General features: G+C 39.5%; 4 protein-coding genes across 9 annotated transcripts in view; all 4 read right to left on the bottom strand.

Moving 5' to 3' along the window:
- Positions 1-6,150, bottom strand: part of gng12b (guanine nucleotide binding protein (G protein), gamma 12b) — a 31,854-nt gene extending 25,704 nt beyond the window's left edge. The window contains exon 1 of one of the 4 annotated variants that reach the window (XM_063890552.1): positions 6,002-6,150. The gene's annotated coding sequence lies outside the window, so the exon portion shown is untranslated. Of the gene's footprint in view, positions 1-75; positions 189-2,634; positions 2,662-4,355; positions 4,469-6,001 lie in introns of those variants that run through there. The other 3 variants (XM_063890553.1, XM_063890555.1, XM_063890556.1) reach the window with 3 other exon arrangements.
- A 256-nt stretch (positions 6,151-6,406) lies between these two features.
- On the bottom strand, positions 6,407-12,117 carry LOC134869918 (protein wntless homolog). 3 transcript variants are annotated; one of them, XM_063891869.1, is made up of 12 exons: positions 11,948-12,117; positions 11,193-11,456; positions 10,988-11,112; positions 9,886-10,041; positions 9,648-9,784; positions 8,785-8,953; positions 8,602-8,699; positions 8,464-8,527; positions 7,685-7,828; positions 7,525-7,608; positions 7,255-7,420; positions 6,407-7,009 (listed from the first exon to the last, which is right to left on the bottom strand). In XM_063891869.1, exons 1-12 carry the CDS (start codon positions 12,051-12,053, stop codon positions 6,909-6,911), a joined length of 1,614 nt encoding a protein of 537 aa, XP_063747939.1. In that variant the 5' UTR covers positions 12,054-12,117; the 3' UTR covers positions 6,407-6,908. The 3 variants fall into 3 exon arrangements, with proteins under 3 accessions (XP_063747939.1, XP_063747941.1, XP_063747940.1); XM_063891871.1 differs by having other exon boundaries at positions 9,648-9,772; XM_063891870.1 differs by having other exon boundaries at positions 10,988-11,109.
- A 96-nt stretch (positions 12,118-12,213) lies between these two features.
- dr1 (down-regulator of transcription 1) lies at positions 12,214-15,639 on the bottom strand. Its single transcript, XM_063891872.1, has 3 exons — positions 14,758-15,639; positions 14,401-14,564; positions 12,214-13,411 (listed from the first exon to the last, which is right to left on the bottom strand). The coding sequence occupies exons 1-3, from the start codon at positions 14,975-14,977 to the stop codon at positions 13,265-13,267; spliced, it is 531 nt and encodes a 176-aa protein (XP_063747942.1). The 5' UTR covers positions 14,978-15,639; the 3' UTR covers positions 12,214-13,264.
- A 582-nt stretch (positions 15,640-16,221) lies between these two features.
- zgc:109982 (uncharacterized protein LOC553564 homolog) lies at positions 16,222-20,544 on the bottom strand. The gene is made up of 6 exons (XM_063891119.1): positions 20,409-20,544; positions 18,996-19,157; positions 18,724-18,903; positions 18,548-18,641; positions 17,154-17,337; positions 16,222-17,053 (listed from the first exon to the last, which is right to left on the bottom strand). Exons 1-6 carry the CDS (start codon positions 20,503-20,505, stop codon positions 16,817-16,819), a joined length of 954 nt encoding a protein of 317 aa, XP_063747189.1. The 5' UTR covers positions 20,506-20,544; the 3' UTR covers positions 16,222-16,816.
- Between the last annotated feature and the right edge of the window lie 238 nt (positions 20,545-20,782).

Below are 20,782 nucleotides of genomic sequence, written 5' to 3'. Positions count from 1 at the left end.
AAAGGAAAATGTTAGAATGACAGGAAAACCAAACAGCCAAATCAGATTTTGAAAGGTGGCAAATATGTGTTTGACCTCATCAGAAACACTGACAGATTTGTGTGAATATATTCATCCTTTATTAGTCAACACAGCCGTGGGAGCACGAGCCCCCTCGGTGTGATGAATACAGTCCACTGACAGCAGCTTCCTTGTCATTCAAGAGAAATGGTGAGCACTGGGCATGCCAAATCTGCTGTTAGATACTGCAGCCTCTGCTCCATTTACATTCATTACCACATTCCAGGGAAAGCAGTTCATGGACAGCCCTTTGAGAACTCTCTGTGTCTCCATACACTTTGTGAAACAACAAGTGGAGGCAGGGTTTGGTGGTGAGAGCTGGAGACCGCACAGTCCCAAATACTGAGTTCTTGCCTGCAGCCTTTGGCTTCCTATCATTTAAAGCCCTGATTCAACATGCAGTCTAATACATGAAGCTTTTCACATTTAAATAGTGGTACAGTAATGAGTTCTAAAAACCCGAAATTAGTTCAGATTTTACCACTTCCAGTTCCCTCGCCTCAAAGTCTCATTTCTATGACGTGCTTTTGGAAAAATGCCTGAAATTAGTTCTGTTGTTAACACAAACTACCTTAAACATTTTGTTCTAAGACATAAAATGCATCAGTATATACCCCTCTGGTAAATGTCTGAAGCTTCTATGTGTCATACAAACTGTGGTTGCTAACAAGTGGCTAAATGAGAATATGAAACATCATCACCGCAAACAATAGCCGCCTTTAGCTTAGTGGTGTTTTTATAGCATAATGCAGAGGGGCCTCACTACAGGTGAGGTATATTGCCTCAGAAGTGAAGTTATAAGTTAGCTAAATCAAACTAATGCAGGCAAATTATTCTTGATAATTGAATATGCTTTAAGAAAGAAAATCAGACTGCATCACAGCTCTCCATTAATAGTGTTTCATTTATTTGGTTACAAAAAGTGTTGGCGGCTCATTCCTTGAAATAAAAGCTGGTGCTCTCCCTTCACAGCCCTGTATAAAGGGGGAGGGCAAATAGAAAGGGGATGTTTCAAACGTGTTATACAAATAAGTTATTGGGCTTTGTTTTATCAACTTAGATTTGTTAGAACATGTATTCAACTTGAATTGAGTGAGTTTATTTTTAAATTGGGCTTATTAACACTGACATAACTGCTTTAAAACAATGAAAACTGTGTAATATATTTTTATATAATGAAAAGCACAAGCTTCGTGTGTGGGTCATATTCCATTATACTTTTACAATTTGCTGAGGGACAATTAAAAATGGGCCACAGTTGGTCCCTGGGCCGTAGTTTGGGCACCCCTGGCCTAACATTAGCATATTACCTCTGGCAAAGGCTTTTAACTGTTAAATAAACATAAAAGTGTTCATATTGAAGAAGAAGAAGACATACTTTTATTAATCCCTTACAGGGAAATTTCTTTCTCTACTCTGTTGTGTTGACACACATTAAACACACAGGGAATATACAGTACATGCACAAACACAGAGGAAATACATGCACACACAACCACATGCAGAGAGGTGGCAGAGCAGAGAGGCAGCCAGGTACCCGGCGCCAAGGGAGCAGATAGAGGTTAGGTGCCTTGCTCAAGGGCACCTCGGCAGTGGCCTAGGAGGAGAACTGGCACCTCTCCAGCTACCAGCTCACTCCATATTTTTTATTTTTATTTTATTTTTTTGGTCCGATCGGGACGTGAACCGGCGACCCTTCGGTCCCAAGACCAAGGTCCTACTGACTGAGCCACTGCCGCCCCGAAGTGGAAATTATCCTGCTGAACAATATTTTTCAGTATCATAAAGGTGTGTTTGCCAAAGATCTAATTTTCTGCAATACTTCAGAAATCCAATCAAATCTTATTGTTTTTTTGTCGAGGGAGCCTAGTGATGCTAACTTTCAGCTCTTCAACAATACATCATCACTGCACCACTCTATTACAGAAGCAGTAATAGATCTGTGGCCACTAGGGAGCAGTGCTGTAGCTTTGTTTAACTCAGCACCTTATAAAGTTTTGGCAGCAAATGTGTTAGCAAATTGTTGCTTTGAGCAGCTAAATGCCACAACCCTAGATAGATGGTCATGTTGTTGTTAGAGTACAGTGGGTTTATCAGAGCATTTTAACTGAAAAACATCTGTCAATGGATGGACACTGAGAAGATGACATTGTTGAGACTGTATCATAAACAAAACAATGAGCTATAAGAGGCTAAAATACTTCAGAGTATGCAATCTTTTAAAATGAAATGTAAAATGCTGTTTTCATTTGCAAACTGTATTAAATTTCCTTCTGACCATTTTCTTGCATGGTGGAAAAACAGGTTACATTATTTGTATATTTGAATTAAGATATGAACCGTACAGCGAGGGTATGACTTAATAAAACAAATAAAAAGGTTCCATCTAAAGCAAAGCTGTGAATACGACCTGCTCTGTTTCAAATGATGTTATTTTTCCACCTCGATTATATTGGGGGTGTATAACATATAATAATATAACTAAGACAGAAAGTGTATCTGATAGTCTGTTAAAACAACACTCAGACGTTGGTTATTGAACAACGCTGAAATCAAATATGTTTTATTACCTACCTGTGTGTTTAGTTGCTAAGCATCCTCTTACTTCCTTGTCAGTTAATAACTGAGTGTCCAGTGCAGGGTGGGGATTATAACACAATATACTCCTCTAAACTCACAACCTGTGATGTCACCAAAGCCATAGCACCTCTTCCCTTAGGAAACACACACATTTACTGTTCTACTTCTTCAATAGCTTATGAATTACAGTCATATGGTCATTGTTTATGCATTTATGCATGCATTTACAGACCTAATTTAACATAATATATGATATCAGGAAACACAAGTATCAGAACTGAAACCCGGGTACCTAATATCAAACATGCATTCATGCAGTTACAGACATAATATTTAAAAAGGAGTTTGAATAAGAAAAATATATAAGACTGATGTTGATGACTTCATGAATAAGTGTGGGATCATAGGAGTTGGTGTTTTCATTATTCATTGCGGTTGAAAATATATGTTGTGACTGAATCTGTTTTAATGGACGAGGTAATGTATTGAAGTTTAATGCGCCTTATGTCATTTTAATCTGATGAAATAGCCCAAAGTACTTTAACATAACGTTAACTTGAGCATTTTGGGATAACTGTCAAAAGAATCCTATTGTTTAAGAGCATTTTAATGCAGTAGAGTATTATTCCTTTAAATCAGGGACACTTAAGTTGAAATAGTTAGGTGGGGCATTTGTCATTGTAACCTATACCTATTCGGTAATAACTGAACTAACTATGTTATTTTTTTTTTTTTATCTACCTGTATGTTTAATAGGTTTTTGCTAATTAAAAGACGCTGAGACATACACACAGTGAAACCTGAAACCAGTCAATTACACATAAGTGCTGAGCTCACCCACAGGAACCAGTTGAGTCGGTGGGGAGGATAATTAAATTGAATGACAATGGCTCATTCCCCTGACGCTGCACAGATGCACTGCAGAGACCTGCAGGGACTTTGTTTAACTGTCTGTAGAGCTACAGAAAGTGTCTTTAAATGTCCCACTGCAGTAACATGGGATCAGTCACAGGAGGACACTTAGTGACATTTGACCTGGAGATGCAGTACCTGCTGTTGTGCACTTTCTGCACCCTATTGGGTCGAAGCAAAAAAACAGAGATCTAAAAAGATGAAACTGCCCCAGTGGGTCTATGAAATACATTCATAAAATTGAGAAGCTGTTTAGTTAGAATAAGTAAGAACCCAAACAAATTCTGCATCACTCTCTCTTATCTCTCTGTGACAAACTAAATACATCCTTAAAATGGTGTCAAACCCAAAAGTTTTCAATCCTAAAATTCTCACCCCAAAGTGAAATCAATAGTGGATTTAGTTTGACCGTCAGTCTAAAACCCATGGACTTTTTGTTGTGTTTACAGTAGCTCTGCACAATAAATTAGCTACATTTAGCTTTTTAGTTAAACATAAAGAGGAGGATTACAATGTTTTACCATTGGCTTAAAGAGGCCCTATTATGCTTTTGGTTCTCCCTCAACTGTAATGTGTTATATAGGTTTTTGTGCATGTAAATGGTCTGCAAAGTCTAAAATCCTTGTGTTCCCTCTAGAGGGAATTTCCCTGTTCTCAGACAAAAAAAGACAAAAAATAAATACATAACTCAACTGATCACCGCCTGCTTGCTGCCAGACACAATGCAGCCTGTTGATCCATCCAGAAACTGCATTAAAATGGATCTGTGATAAAAAGCGTCCCACAGTGAAAGCCTGAATCACCTGTTGATGCACACGTTAGTGGTGTGTTAAGCATGTCCTCTCATTCTCTGTGACTGCATCCAACCTTCATCACTGTGCCACGCTCCACTGAGGAGTCTGGGGGAGAACGTGTTTCACAGCTGAAGACTAACAGAGGCTAGAAGCCTTCTGAAGCTTTGAGAGCTGAGCAGTGACGCACACACCAGCTCTCCGGATGCCGAGCATGGAATTTGAGTTGAGGGATAAAAAGGGGGGGGGGATACTCTCACGAGATTAAATCGTGCTAAGGTCTACATCAGTGAACGTGGTGTAACCAGGCAACCCTGCCAAACCCACGTCAGCACCAAAAACACGCTCAGGTAGAGTCTCACTAAAAAGATGAACCTCCTCCAAAAAAAAACAATTAGTCGGAGAGAATATTGTACCCCTTTCTGTATTTTTTGCCAAAAAAGGAAGTCTTCAGGTTTGGTTTCAGCAGCACATACTGTATCAGAGCTGTAGGAAATGTAAGCGGGTCTGGTTGCATAGTATCGGCTTTTAAATTAAAGGGGCTCCTTACTACAGCGCCCTACAATAAAATTGTCAAATCATATTTAATTGCTTTTTGTAAGATGATATATGTAACTGATTGTGTTGAATAGGAATATGATACAATATCCAATAAAGTTACAATGATTAGACTACTTAAAGAAAAACTATTTGATAATCTACTAAATGTTTGATTCATTCTCGTGCGAACATGTCAGAAAATACTGTTTTCAGGCCCCGCAATATCATATTAAAGTTAATAGCTAAAGAATCCATTTTTAAGTCATCACTTTGGACTAGAGAAAGCAGAATGGATTGTAGTTTAAACAGAAAAGACTAATCTAGAAAAATAAAAACAAAATGATGGATACTTTAAATCAGATCCTGGCAAATGTTCCCTTCTTTTCTGCTCATCCTGTTGAAGAAAATATATTTGGATTTTGGACATAAAACAAGACATCAGGTTGAATTTTGAGAAACTACCATGGATGCTTTTCACCAATTCTGACATTTTAAAGACCAAAAAGAAATACAATCAATAGATGAATTGATAATGAAATCTTTGGTAGGTTTTTACCAAATTTAGGAAATCAGAAACAAAGAAAATGTAATCAAAATACTTGCAATCAATTAACTGAAAATCAAGGAACTTATTCAGCTTTATGTTTCCTAATCCAACACAATTGGTGCTAATGTATGACCTGAGCTGAGATCATGGCTAGGTCAATCATTACCATTGTTCCAAGTAGAGCAAGCAACCAATGGGGCCGAAGTGTTTTTCCAAGAATGACCCTAAACTGTTATTCCTTCTGAGTTGTTATTGGGAATTTGCATGCAGTATTTATCAGTGCCTTTCCCAGGAAAATAATGTCCTCATTTATCTAGCAAATAGACTACTTAAAAGCCAAGTCTTGTATTCCTCTGTTGTAAACCCACCTGTCACATATGCTGCTTTAAACAGTGCAAGTACAGATAACTTGCCCGGTATTAAAGCTGAAATACAGTATCTTACATAGCACATCACAGGCGACATATCAACATTATGAAAATAGATAATGTCTTTTACAGATATTGTACCACCATTACTGTCCATCGCTTAAAGCTGATTGGTGTGATCTGTGTGCTGATAGGCTACTCACTTGCCCTTCGTTTCCGGCTGAGTTTATGTTATTCTCGAAGTCCAAACAGGGGAGGTAACAACTTTCATTAAATAATGATCTCTAGCGGTGTCTGATGGAAAGTTTCTCCCCGGAAAAGATGAGCATGGTCCTGTTGGTGTGAAACACGGAGAGAAGTGCTGCTGGGGGCGGGACCCTTCTTCATTCCGCTGAGGAGCCCGCAGCGCCCCCTGCCGGTGCTTAGCCTGCGGTTCACTCTGCACATTAGGCCTACCTGTTGCTGCCACACACATTTTACTTTCATGTGAAACAGCTGGTATGGTTTCGTTTCTCTCTTACATATGCATTAACTAACTAACTTCACTTTTGAAATGTTCAGGGAATGTCATTTATTAACATTTGAATATTGTCAAACATAAAGCCAAGTTGGAATTTGAAAACCTCAAATCCCTTTCACTTTAATATTTTCAGAAAATGCTCATGCTATGAGTGAAAATCCAATTGACATTGCTCAGTGAATGTGTTGTACTGCATTCGATGTGGGAACTGAAAATGTTACTTTGAGAAAGAATTTTAATTTAGACAACTAAAGCCACATTTTTTAAAAAAAGAAAATGTATTATGCTGCTAATAAAAATCCAAATGAATATGAGACTACAAATTCTCCGACACCTATTTAGGAACATTATATTACCTAACTGTACAATTGAACAACCAAACAACAATTAACGCTCTCTTTAGACACATATCAATAGCAATTAAAGATCATTTCTATGTTTAACCATGTTAGTGTTCACAAAGACACTGAAGTCTTCTTAATTTAAATGTGGTTGTATCGTTATGGTTTCAATCGTCACTTAGTGTACATGGGTATTCTACGGAAATTGCACTGCTAATGCAAATTATAAAGGAATGCAATATTCTTCAGTTATTCTTCAGCCACCTTCCCTGTGATCCTGTATGTCTCTGTGGGCCCCTGCTCTCCACAGGTCAGCTGGGTCTCCTGGCTCTCTGGCTTCTCCAGAAAATCTATATATGGTGAACATAATCAGAGACAAACAGTCAACCCTGTCTCCTAAAAGTTGTTTTCTATTACAACGAAACTGCATTCTCAATTATGTTTTGATTAAAAACATATTTGTGATATATCAGAAACAAACTATTTAAACGATAGAACATTTAATTGACTACTCAGTTTTGTTGTATAGGAAAAATAAATAAATGATGTTTTTTTCACAGAACTGGACTTCTAATAAATAATAAATATTACAGACCTGTTTGATGAATATCTCCTGACTTGTTTCTCCTGTGCTTGTGGGAGGGTGCATAGAGGAAGATGATGGTGAAAACATACAGGTTCCACATGCCATAGACCCCTGTGAGGAACGCACTCTGGACCTGCAGAGTGTAGTCTCCCCAGTGCCAGTGACCATCACTGACCTGGGGAATCATACAGATGGTTTGGAATCATTGTTAATAGCCCAAACAATAGTAGAAATCACATTACAGACATTTGTATTGATCATTTGATGAGGAGTGCTTACTTGATTAAGGATGAAGAAGATAACCGTCATGGCTGCACATGCTAGAGTTACCAACATCAGAAACTTGAACCTGAAGATTATACCCTGTAAAAACCAGCAAGAATGGAAAAACAGCCAACATGTTGTTTTATCTGTTTGGTTCAGATATTAGATTACAAACCTTATAGTGCAGTCTCCTAGCCTCGGGTATTGCGGGAAATTGCTGTATTTTCGCACCAATGTTCCTGAACACACAACGCACCATGCCACACAAAGAGAGGAAATAGAGACCAACAGAAATCCCTGCCACGAGGATGAAGGTTATCTGGGATGACAGTCAAGGAAAAGCCCGGGTGAAACAAAGAAACACATTTAACCCATGTATACTTCAAAGGACTTTTAGAGCTTTCTAATTTGTTTTTGTTCTTTCATAATTTTGGCTGAAAATATACAGTTGACAAAAATGTGTTTGTTTATTTCCTAATTTAGGAAGTTCAACCTCAGCTTCCATGATAAGTATGTTATAAAGAGTGCAGCTAAAATACAGACACCATGACCCTTAATGACAAACACAGCCCAAATAAAACAGATAGAACCACACATTTTGAACTAAATATGTGATTTATTATAATGGGTTATCCAATTAGGGCCCAGATTTACATACATTTTTTTGATGAGTATGATGAGATTGATACACTTACCCCCTAAAAAAATGACAGTGAAATGATGTTAACAAACTTGTATTTAAAGAGTTTCCTTTTTGAATTAAAGAATGAATATTTGGTAGCTATGATCAGGACTGATGTTGGTTAGAAGATTTAACTCAATGAAAGTGGAAAATAATTGTATTATATAATATGGTGGTTTTGTGACGCAGACATTTTTGCCCTTAAATTATATCAAACTAACTTTTTTAATGTGAGGTACAGCAGTTAAAAAGGTGAAATATGTAAAGGATACTGAAATATTTGTCCCGATTTCTGATGCCCAAACACTGTAGAAAGGGTTGTTCAAATGAACCCCCCTTTATATTAAAAAGCACATTAATATTGGAAGATCGATAATACCAGAACACATTATATTATCCAAATTCATCACCTTTCACTCAGGTCCAACACGAGCAAAAGAGATGAGCCGAACATCACCAGCCCGACCTGCCACCAGTACGCTGACAGGCGGTTCCTGTGACTCTGGTCCTACAGGAGTTGTAATGAAAGGAAAGTCAATGCCCGGCAAGAAAGTATTGAAAAAAAATGCAGCAGAGAAGAAGAAGGGCCTAACCATGAGGTGTTCGCCACAGAAGATGATCCAGAAACAGAAGAGAGTGACGTAGAAGACGCCCTGTTGAGCATCTTCAAACAGCAGCATCCAGGTCCACTCACAGCCCAGAGAAAGCCACTCCAGCGGAACATTCAGGAACGTCATGGAGACGCCCAAAGCAAGAATCACCCTGTGCAAGGCAAATGTAATGACTTACATCTGCTCCTAAAAGACATTTGCTCTTTAAAATAAGTGACCTTCTGCTGCAGGCGGTGCTGGCCTGCTTCTCCCTCGCTGATCATGCACTAAAGACATTTTTCATTTCCCATGGTCTCAAAATGCCACCCAAAGCATGACATACTAGGAGACAGTATTGTGATGGTTTACCTGTACTTTTAAGTCTGCACTGAGTGAATAAATACCCTGTCCTTGGCTCAAGTTTCAACTAAAGAGCAGAGCTGAGCTATATAACTAATAAACCTTTTTCAGTCTGCCATACAATATCTGAAGACAGATCTAAGGGTACATTTTAAACTAATTAAATGAAACTCTATTATGATCTATGTTTTTTTTATCATGTCTTTTGGGATTTCATTTTTATATAATTGTTAACATTCATGTCTGGGTATTTAATGATTTAATCGTTCAGTGACATTTACTATGATTATTTTAATTTTAACGACATCACTTTTCATAATGTTACTTTTTATTACGTCTATTTTTTATGACAGTTGGGTTTCTTTTACCAAAAGGTGTGTCTGACTAAATATTGAACACGTTTGGTTTCCATTTAGCACAATTCCTAACATGACTGTCCATAGTGTTACCATGTCACAGCAGATTTGATATAATTACATCCACCCTTCCTTTGATATGGTTCATACTTTTCCAGAAGGACTGGAGGTCTCGCCATGAGGCCAATCCTGTGCCAGTACCAAACTGATGCCACAAATATCCAGGGAGTGAACACCATCTTCATGCTGATCCACACCTTAGTGAAGCCTCCATTCTGGTGGATGCCCTTAGAGAAGAGGGACATGTTTGAATGCAACACCCGCTAGCTTTTAGATTACCCTCAAACGAGACAGATAACTAAACTTTAATTATAAGACCTGAACTCACCACTAGATGGATGTCCTTTATTTCTCCAATTCCAACGTTCACTGTGTCATTAACCGGCAAGCGAAGGTTGATCAAGAAATATTTGTGGGCCACACTTCCCAGTTCCATGATTGGTATGGGGTCACAGTGATAATAGCGGCCTTCGTTTTCATATGTCTGCAAAATAATAAACTCTTACAGGCCACCAAGCAGGAATATTGTGTATATGCATGTATTTAAAGGTCCCCTATTATGCAGAATGCACTTTTTGATGTCTTTTATATATAAATATGTGTCCCCGGTGTGTAAGGAGACTCACAAAGTGTCAGAAAATACAACCCTCTCTCTGTTCCTCCTTACCCACATCTCTATGTGGAAAATGTGGGCTGGCTTTACATTGAACTCCTGGCAACGTCCCGCCCACGTCCCAACCTATCATCCCCAATATACAGTCTCGAGCTGAATCCCCTCCGCAGCACCTGTGTATTCAGCAGGATGTCTGCAGGAGGGACTTGGAGTAAAGTTATTATATATATAATACATATAATGTCACTGTTCTAGTGGTAAACACTGGAGAAAGAACATCTCGAACTATGTGCTGTATCAGAAACAAGGCCACGTGTTTTGGAAGTAATATGGTCTGTGTTTACGTTAGCAAGCATCGCTAACACTCAGAGCTAACGCTGTACTGGAGAGACTGTGTAATATAAAGGTCCTGTCCTTGTGGTAAACCTGGAAAGAGAAACATTTGAGTATCATACTGTTTCAGAAATAATACTGGATGTGGTTTGGAACATAATATGGCGTTTAATCACGGCAGCGTTTAGCTGAGTTTCTCCCGCTAGAAAACTCTCTTCAGAGGAGAGATCATCCAAAGGGGCGTGGCCAGCAGCAGCTCCAAAGGGGCCTGGCCAGCAGCAGCTAGTTTATTTAAAGCTACAGTCACAGAATCAGCACTTCAGGAACAGGGCTGAAATAGAGGGGGATGGGGCATGCTACAATGGGGGATCTGTTTGGTATTTTGAGCGAAACACTCCACAGACAAGTTTTGTATAGATATGGCCCTACATTATATCATAAAAACATAGAATAAGAGAACTTTAACGCATATGCAAAGGTTTACCTTAGGGACAGAAAACGTGCACCTGAGGGGCCTCTGCTCCACTGATTGATGCGTTGTGGTCCACTCAGATATCACATCATCCCTGTATGCCAGGCCGGCATCCATGGTGATGATGACGTCATCTTCTGCGCAGACAGGGAGAACATTCCATCACCACAAGACATGATAGCATGGATCTGTATTATTTATTCTTCTGATAACTTACCAATCTGATTGATCATTTTGAATGCAATGTCAAACTGCAGAACAGCCAGCATGTACTGGAACCAGGGGCTCATCTGGTTGTTGGGGAGGGGTATGTGCACAGCGAAAACGATGTCGTTGGCATCCAGTGTTTTTGCCAGAGGCTCGTTGAAACTATTGACCTGCTGGCACCGGTTTGATCCCCACGGCATGAGCCAGCCGCGCACCCTGGAGCGATTTATACATTTTGTGGCCAAGTAGCGAATGGCACTGGTGTGACTGGGAGCTATGGGAAAGTGGAATATCATGTCACAGACTTGTGGTTTGAGGTAAGACGAGACACTACAGGCAAAAACATTGTTTTTTCCTGCACTGGTTCTTTACTTAGAGATTTTAGCAGTAAGAGATGGATCTGGTTCCTAAATCTAGTCTTCTTTCAGACTAGTGAAAATTATCACGTGATATCTATTATATTATTCCTATTTTGAGTCTCACAATTTTGTGGATTAAAGGGAGATATCCAAAATTCCCTCAATTGTAAAACCGTGGACTAATCACTCACCAAAATGAAAAGAAAGATTTTAAACACAGCTTCATCCAATGGTCAGAGTAAATATGAAACGGTATTATGTAAAGTTTTAGTTGGACATTTTTCCCCTTAAGTACAGACAGAATAAAACTTTATTTTTTGTATTTTGCCAAAAAGCCACATGGGTCACTTTCCAGAAACGCAATTTCTCATTACAACATTTGAATAAACGCCCAATAAAAACTTACCAATTAATGCCCCAACCATGATGGAAAGAATTTGGAAACCAAGAATAAAAAATCCCAAGAAAACCAGTTTCTTAGAGCTCATGTTCTCTATGATGGCTCCTGACATTTTAAAGAGTATTTAGATAAGTGAGGCTGCAGTCCCTAAAGGCTGAGAGCTGCTCTGCTGCTCGTCTACCTGCTCACACACATCTGACTCTCCGTGGCGCCAGAGTGAGAGCAGAGGGGGAGGGTTTATAAGGTTCCGTATGATTAAAACACAAAAACAGTTGTTTATAAAAACGTAATTCCTTTATTGCTTAAAGAATACAACTTTGTAGCATAGGCGAGTGAATGTGTATGACATCGACGTCACTTGTCTTCACACTGAGGATTGACCGGTCACAATGCAATGTTTGATACTGCACCCGGAGAGGGGAAATAACAAATTCAGCCTGGATATCAAAGCTTCTTACAAAGTCATGTTAATAATCCTTAACATTGTTTATACTGACCTGGACCCAGCAGCAAGAATCACAGTAGCACCTACACCTTTAAAAAAAACTACCTCCGGCTGTTAGTCTATCTTTGGTTCTATGAGACAAAAATATACCGTTTCTGAAAGGTGTAGCTATGCAGCAATACTGTGGGTGGTTCAAGGTAGAAAGTAAAGCAACATAAAGTTATCTGAATGGGCTAAAAATTAACCAATGACAATTTTAGTTCTCTATTTAACCAAAAGAAATCCTAGATTCACAACCCCTTTAAAAGGACCCTCTGTTGAATCAATGTATCAAATAGGGTGTAGAGAAAACCCTTTCTGCCAAGTGACCATCAAACCACATGATAGGAGAAATCCACGGCTCTGAAATCATTCTAGTGCAGTTCTCCCACATCACCAAAAGTGATATAGTACAACGGATAACATACTTAAGCTATCTGGTGCAGTACCTGAAGGAGAGAAACACTTTTCTGCATTATCACCGACACATCCCAGGCAAACGGCTGCCCTCTGTTTCCACAACACATCCAGAAATCTACAAAGCACAACATAATCAAGACATAATTAAACAGAAGAAACTGGGGAAAAGTAGGGAAGATTCAACACTTCATTTACAGCCTCTCAGTCCAAATCATCACGTGTCTGAATGTGTGGCAATCTTGGAACCCCCCTTCATTTTTCTTTTCAGTGTTCATTCCAATGTGCATTATCCATGTTTCACTGATGTACAGCAGTGGTCAGACACACCTCGTGTCTCTGTCGACGACAGCACTGGGGGGGATTTGGGTGCCGACGCTGTCCCAGGAAGGAGTTGAGATGTGTAGAACGGCGTCCTGGGTTCACATGTCTTCCTCGTCATCTTCGTCCTGAGATGATCCGGCCTGCTGGGAGGCGCTGGCGGACGCGGCCGCCATCTGTGCCTGCTGGGCCGCCTGCTGCATCTGTAGCCACTCCTGCTGGGCGAGCTCCGCCTGCTGCTGCCGCGCCTGCAGGAGCACAGTCAGAGACATGACACAAGAGGACGCCACTGCAGAGCTTATAAGGGGATAACAAGGAATCATCGTGGTGATATGATAAAATAGTTAAGGAGTCGTATGATCCAAACAGTCCCTATAACTTTATAGTTTTATATCCAAAACTAAAAACAATAAAAAAAAACATAATCATTATTAACATTTTTATTTAGACTAAATATTCAGCTTGAATGGAAGTTACTTTGCTGATGACAACATGCAGACCTTAGTATCAGTCCTTGTCTTGTTAAGTGTGTCTTGCAGGAGGAGACACAAAACACAAATGTTCTCCACAGCATCCTGACATGTTACATTTCTTGTGAAAGGTGAACCTCACCTAAAAGACTCTATATGCCACTCAAAGAGCCACTGCACATATATACCATAATACCTCAACATGTTCAGTTGTAAAAACAGAAATAGGATTGTAGCTTTACTAACAGCCAATGTTTACAGCACGATTTTCTGCCAATTTATATAACCTTTAAATAATAGCAAGAGTCAAGGATGAATTTGTCATCACTCATATTTATCCTTACTCCATTGATATTGCAGTGGTATACTCTTAGAGATTGTGCCTAAAGGTTAGTGTGAATTATAACTATAACTATCATTAGATTAGACGTTTCCATGCTGCGCCAAATATTTCATCGCACATAAATAACAAAGGATAAGCATGTCTCAATTTGGTAAAGCTAGCATAAGGCCACACCTCTTCTACATACATGTTTGGCTTTAATCACACACTCTGGTAATGTAAACAAATGTTTTCAATTATGCGTTTCCGCTTCACTTACCAACACTGAGATAGTAATCTTACGATATACCACATGTTATCGATGTTACTGCAGGCATTGAAACATATTGCCTTAAACCATACACTCATTTCCAACTCCAGATCTGCATTGGACATTGGATGCTAAATAAAATGGAGACCCACAGCATGTATTTTCAAATCATACCTTGGCAAACAGTTCCTGTTGTTGTCTAAGGAGCTCTTCCTCTGGGATCCCCAGGTTCTCCAGTCGAGAGCTGGCCTTCCTCCTCTTCAGAGCCACTGTTTTACACTCCTGCAGGACGTCCTTCACCTCTGTGATGTATGATGCGAAACCAAGGCTCTCTAGGGCTGTGGTGTGAAATGAGACGAAAGCGAACTGATTACTCTCTGTGGTTTAAAATCCAAGGCAGAGAGAGACACACACACACACACACACACACACACACACACACACACACACACACACACACACACACACACACACACACACACACACACACACACACACACACAAGACAACTGATGATGTGCAGAGACTCACCATTGATGACATGCTCAGGAGAGATGGTCTTCTTGTCGGACTTGTTGCATATTTCATTGGCTTCTGAGGATATGAGGTGTATGAACTCTGTGCAGCAGTTAACCACCAGCTCCCTGGCGTCGTTAGCCACTCGTACGTTAGGGAGAACTTCTTTGATCATCTTGTTGATAGCTGCTCTGGGGATGGTGAGGTCGTCGTCGTTTCCAGAGGAAGAAGCCATCGTGGCAAAAAAAAACACAAACCACAGAAATGAAACCTCCGTCTCTTCACTGGAAAGTGAAAACGTTAGCAGTCGAAGACTGGTTTTCTTGAGTTCATAGAGTTTGGTAGCCGTGTCAAGGCAACGTCAACATGAATTTAAATGTCATCAAGAAAAAAAAACGTTTCTTCAAAGTTAGCCTGTTGGCTATCTTGCTAACTAAGCTAAAGGCGAATTTAACAGGGTGCAGTTTCTGCACAGCTGTTACACGGAATGTGACAGATAATTATAGGTCCAACAAACGCTGAAACAAAAATAAAAGAACGCAGAAAACGTTAATACTGGAAAGAATATGTCTAGCTAGTGTAGCTAGCTAGAGACTAGTCCCTGTCGCAAGAAAGCCGCAACCCAGAAGACAAGCGAAAGCGGAGTTGAGAGCATGGCTAATGCTATGCTAACAATGAACTGCGCCGGTCAGGTGTAACTAAATAGTTGGCTGGGTAGAGACAACTATTAAAATTAAGTTGCCACAACACTGCAGGCTACTGGTTTATGCATCGATCTATCGAGTCAAACATGTCAACCAATCGTGAAGCTTTCAGCAGTTAATTGAACATTTTGTATGCTGGGTAACGTTAGCTTTTTATCTGGTTAGAACGTTAATGCCGGATACTATTTCTTATTCGTGAGGGTTTATTGGCGTTTGACAAACCATCCCAGAGGCAATACTGCCACCGCCTGTCTGGAGTGCGGAACAAGACATTATGCAGGGAGATGGGATGTAGATTAGGACTATTATAGCTAAATCCGTTTCTTGATCATTTCACAAGCCTGCAGTTTGCCCTTAGAGTCCTCACAGTAAAGTGTTGTGGTATTTTCCCTTCCTTATTCACAGAATAGTATTGTTTCTCTTGATATTTTACATTATGCAATTAAATAGTAGGCCTACATGTTGTTGTGTTTCAGAATCAGAATCAGAATCAGAAATAGGTTATGCATCCCAAACCAGGAAACATTTTTAAATGTTTTGGCTACAGTGTGTACATATTTCTTGTTGGGTGCTGCTGTATTTTACATAATGACAGTGACATTTAATCTCAACACTACTGCCATACTGAATCAGTTTAATCCTAGTTTAATGGAATTTGTAGGTGCATGATTCTGATTGTTTGTTTGGCCAGAACATCCACCTGCTTAATTCCATCCACACCAACCATGAGCAGAACCCGAAAGGAATATTTACTTCACTACACGATTACAACAGAAACTATAATCAGATCAGTTAACATGTGAAAAAAGTACTACTAGACTATGGTGACAATCGCCAAGTATAATTTAATTACAAGTTTAACGGTCTTTTAATTAGTCAATCAAAAATTAAAACAAATGTAATATCTCATTAAAAGTGCTTCAGACAAATTTGCTGCCCTGTTGATTGAAACAAATTGAAGATATTGAAGAAAATAAATGAATATTTGTGGAACTCAAATCTTTCATGGCTGTGTAAATGTTTTGAAGTAAGCCCAAAGTAATCAGTCATGTCATTTGTTAATTTTAATGTAATCTAACCCAACCTTGTTTATTCCCTCCTCTTCTGATGGGCTGTGTATATTGCCAACAGCTCTGGTAGATACTGACAAAAGATCCATCCCTGTTTTCTTAATATATTCCTATCATAGACTCGTTTAAAAACTTTCATGATTATGATTGGCTTTTATCATTTTATTTGCTCAATATATTCATTGTTTAAGCATTTCACCACAAAGACAACTTGGAGCTAAATAATAAAAATCTTATTTTATATAGGAAAGTACCTTAATGACTTATCTCGTCAAAATAATAAAGATGAGACTGTATTGGTTAGTTGCTCTTATCAGTTTCCATGGAAAAGCTCTTTCGACTTCTCCAGCGCAGTAGTTTGAGGAAGTTCAGACTGGCGTTGAAGACCTTGTCATGTTCAAACACCATCTTGTAAAACGTGTCGATTGGGAGGTCTCCGTTGGGGTCAGCATATTTAAGTGTGGTCATGGGGGTGTAAAGTGTGTTTGTCTGATGACGGAAAGGTGGATTCTCCATGGTGATGATCTTGAGAGTTTGCTAGGAGGAAGAAGACAGAGCTAACATTAAGCACAAGTCCACAAAATGCAGGAATTCATCTCAGAGGCAACAAATGATCAGGTGAAGAATGTTGACATACCTCTGCCACCTCTTCAGCAGTCTGTCCGAGGCTTTCAAAGATTTGATTGTAGTTCTTCAGGTAGACATTGGTGAAAATGTCAGCAGTTATTTTATCGGCCTTGCTGAGGTCAGTCTTCATTCCTTCATCATAGACTTTACGCTCAAACTCAGTTATCACTGGACCTGGCTCTATTAGGGAAATACTGGGAAAAAGAAAAAGAAGAAATGTATAAACATAATCATACCGATCCCAGTAATGATGCTACAGAGATAATACTACTGTTATTTGGGGATGCATTGATCAAACCTTTCGGTCCTGAAGCCATAGATATTTGGGCTTAGCGTATCAGCCCACAACCAAGTATTACCCCAAAAATAGTGATAATGATAATCTGCATGCCTGGAAGTGACTTGGATCATTCATGTAAGTCTGAGGCAACATCAGGCTAAACTTGAAGGGCACTTTTTCTGCTCCGGCTCAGGTTTCATATTAGTATGTACTGTCTCTACTGGGACATGTCTCCATGCTTTAATGTTCAAAAAGCTCTTTATTTTTCTCATACTGCCTGTGCTGCAGCACCTCTTTTCATCCTCTGTCTGAAACCAGATCCCAGTCTGCTCTGGATGGTGAACCGCTTATAGATTTCCCTCCCCATAGCATATCACAAACAATGTGTTGGAGTGCTAGCCAACAAAAGCGCGAATGTTACATTGCCATGTCACTATGTTCCTGAAGTAAACAAAAGAACATGGAGGAGTTTCAGGTGGGGGGGTGGAGAGGAACTCCCTCTGTAGGGAACACAGGGATGTTAGCCTTGCAGACCATATACATACACCTAGAACACACTACAGGAGAGGGGAGACCCCATGAAGCAGAATAGGGCCTCTCCACACATCGCTTATCTAACTTTTTAAGATTAAGGTTAAGTTGTTTTAAAATAAATTAATAAAAGTGCACAAATAGTTATTTATTTACGTGACTGTATCAAATTCCAGATCTGCCCATTGTCAGCAAAATCCAATCCAGATGTTTTACTCGTATCAGCATCTCGATTTGTTATGTAATGTATTTATTTGAATCCGCCCTGCACAGCTATTTTATAACCCTAATCCTTACATTTAGATTACTGAATGCTCTGCTGTGTTAGGACTTGCCACCCCGGGGTGTGCTGAGGGTTTTTGGCAATGACATACTTGACATATCATGGCATGTTTCCTCTGATAAGACAATCATTGGTCTGGTTGTGTAATATGTGGGCAGATAATTCAACATACTGTAGAGAAGTGCTGGTTGGCAGGCATATACATGTTAGATCTGATCCTTATCCTATCTTTATAAGCACAGTTTGAATCTGAACCAACACAAAATAAAACTAGTAGAATATGCAGTATGTAAAATAATTAACATCTTACTTGAGATTGAACCTCAGGGCTTGTACTGCTAAGCTTTCACAAAAGCCTTCCACTGCAAACTTGGATGCTGCGTACACATCATTGAATATGATTCCTAAACACAGAGTAAGCCCAGTTAGAACACAGTTTTGTCATTATAATGAAATGCTCTCATGATGAACAGATTTAACCAATACCCTGAATGCCCATGACGCTGCTTATAACCACGATATGGCCTTTTTTCCTCCTCTTCATGTCTGGTAGGATTTCCTTCAGCAGCCTCACAAACCCAAAGAAGTTGGTGTCCATGACGGTCTTCATTTCATCGATGGACTGACACTCGATTGGTCCAATCAGACCCATCCCAGCATTACTTACTGTGACAGGAAATCAATGTTTGTACAGTATGTTTTGGAAAATGTTTGCAGTTGAATAATTTCTATATTTTGTGACCAAAAGGTTTACTTACTGAGGATATCCACTCTGCGCTCCGGCAGGCTGTCCACACAGGCTTTGATGGAGCACTCGTCACACACGTCCAACTGTTTGATCACCAGGGTCCTGCCCAGAGTACGACCAGCCGCCTCCACCAGCGCCTCACCCTTGCTGAGGTTCCTCATGGTGGCATAGACTACAAATATACAGTTATATAAAGCCTTGATTTGTTTAAGACTTGAGGAAAATGTAAAGTTTGCAAGGATGCATCAGCCACTTCATCTGGCTTTGAACATTGGCGACAAGAGCCAGTGCATCTATACCATCACAAGAAACCCCAGATTAAACTTGCTCCCAGTGGCATTGCCGATAGTTTTGATGTTTACTTACCTTCGTCAAAGAGGTTATGTTTTCAGTTTAGTCAGTTTGCTTTTCTGCAGGATTACTGGTTGAAGGGTGTAGCACGGGCCATGGAAAAGCCCATTAATTGTACAGTTAATTGGCAAGCACGCAACATTGATTGCACGTTCATTTACATTGCAAGTGAGAGCATTTGGCCATGGCAGATGTCTGTGCCCTTTGTTTTTCTCATCTATATGTCTGTTGCTAAACCAAAGGAGGTAAATGTTTTCATTGAAAAATACACAGCTCTAGAACTCAACTGCTACATTCCAATTATGAGTTGAAAGTGAGATGTGAGGATTATCCAAAGAAACCAGTCTTTGAAAAGAGATAATAGAGTTAGTGCTGAAGTTTCAGAGGCAAAAAGTCAAAATGTTTCCAGTAAAGACAAACACTCTGCACTGTTAAGTATTGATGGTGTAATTATGGGATTTGGGTAAATGTATTTATTATAGAAATAACATATTTTCCGCTAAATGACATTTCATGTGGGCATTTATTCTTAAATGATATATAGAAAACAACATGTAAGCACAAACCTTCAACGGCATACTATCACTTGTACTCCTTAAGTGCCTTTGATATGTAACTAACAAATATCCTTATTATAATTAACCCGTAATGCCATAATCTTGAATGTATAACATCATTACTAATCAAACTTTCAATAAAGGTAGAGAGGGAGCTTTACAAAAAAATGCTTGCAATACCCTGGCCCTTAATATCTCAAAGTAATATTATATTTAAATTGTAACCATTTCAATACAAACATTTAAGGTGCATAAAAAGCTTAAATGGTGTACTAATTAAAAGTTAGTATTTTAACAACCATATAAGTAATGTACAATCCCTTAGCTTTTAAATTCTGTTTTTGTTAATGCAATTACAACACAATGTGCAATACAGACGCCTTAAAAATGGTGCCTGTGTTGCACAAGCTTTGGTTACTTTGCAGTACAGACACTTCTTTTATACCCAGTAAGACATACAGTTGTCAGTTATTTTCAAGTTTAGACAAAGCTAGTCTTAAATGTGGAATTTTTACCCATGAACCTTTTCTTCTCATCTTTCGCGATGCGGGCAGCCATGGCGAGGCCGATCCCGGAGGAGCAACCTGTGATGAGCACCACCTTCTGGGTCATTGTGCCGGTCAGTGTCTGCCTGCAGCTGCAGCGATGGAGGAGGAGGATGAAGGAGAATTTAAGACGGGAGGCACTTTTAAACACCGCTCCTTAATCCACAGCTCTGCAAATCAGCAGAAATCCTGAGCACATGGGATGAAGATTACCATGGACCGGCCGACACATGGTGCTGATGCTAAAGAGGATTTAGCCTCAACGTAACTACTTGTATGCAACAGTGAAGCAACTCTAAAACTTAACAACAAAAAAAACATGTGCTCTTGATTTAATGAAGGAA

This window comes from Eleginops maclovinus, chromosome 9 (genome assembly GCF_036324505.1).
Source record: "Eleginops maclovinus isolate JMC-PN-2008 ecotype Puerto Natales chromosome 9, JC_Emac_rtc_rv5, whole genome shotgun sequence".
In the NCBI taxonomy this organism is placed as follows: Eukaryota; Metazoa; Chordata; class Actinopteri; order Perciformes; family Eleginopidae; genus Eleginops; species Eleginops maclovinus.
Note: the sequence above shows the minus strand (reverse complement) of the source record. Positions and strands in the feature narration are given on the sequence as shown.

Bases quoted from the DNA above. Each gene is read 5' to 3' on its own strand.
- LOC134869918 (XM_063891869.1), bottom strand. From the start codon at position 12,053: ATGTCAGGAGCCATCATAGAGAACATGAGCTCTAAGAAACTGGTTTTC. The intron at 10,042-10,987 runs GTAAACCTTTGC...ATTATTTTGCAG, and splicing joins GCACGTTTTCTGTCCCTAAG to ACATATGAAAACGAAGGCCG. The intron at 7,829-8,463 runs GTATCCTTTACA...CTGTCATCCCAG, and splicing joins AAATCGGGACAAATATTTCA to ATAACCTTCATCCTCGTGGC.
- dr1 (XM_063891872.1), bottom strand. From the start codon at position 14,977: ATGGCTTCTTCCTCTGGAAACGACGACGACCTCACCATCCCCAGAGCA. The intron at 14,565-14,757 runs GTGAGTCTCTGC...TTCACACCACAG, and splicing joins TCCTGAGCATGTCATCAATG to CCCTAGAGAGCCTTGGTTTC. The intron at 13,412-14,400 runs GTATGATTTGAA...GTGCTCCTGCAG, and splicing joins AACAGGAACTGTTTGCCAAG to GCGCGGCAGCAGCAGGCGGA.
- zgc:109982 (XM_063891119.1), bottom strand. From the start codon at position 20,505: ATGACCCAGAAGGTGGTGCTCATCACAGGTTGCTCCTCCGGGATCGGC. The intron at 18,642-18,723 runs GTATTGGTTAAA...CTCTGTGTTTAG, and splicing joins CAGCGTCATGGGCATTCAGG to GAATCATATTCAATGATGTG. The intron at 17,338-18,547 runs GTAAGATGTTAA...TCTTTTTCCCAG, and splicing joins GCCCTGAGGTTCAATCTCAA to TATTTCCCTAATAGAGCCAG.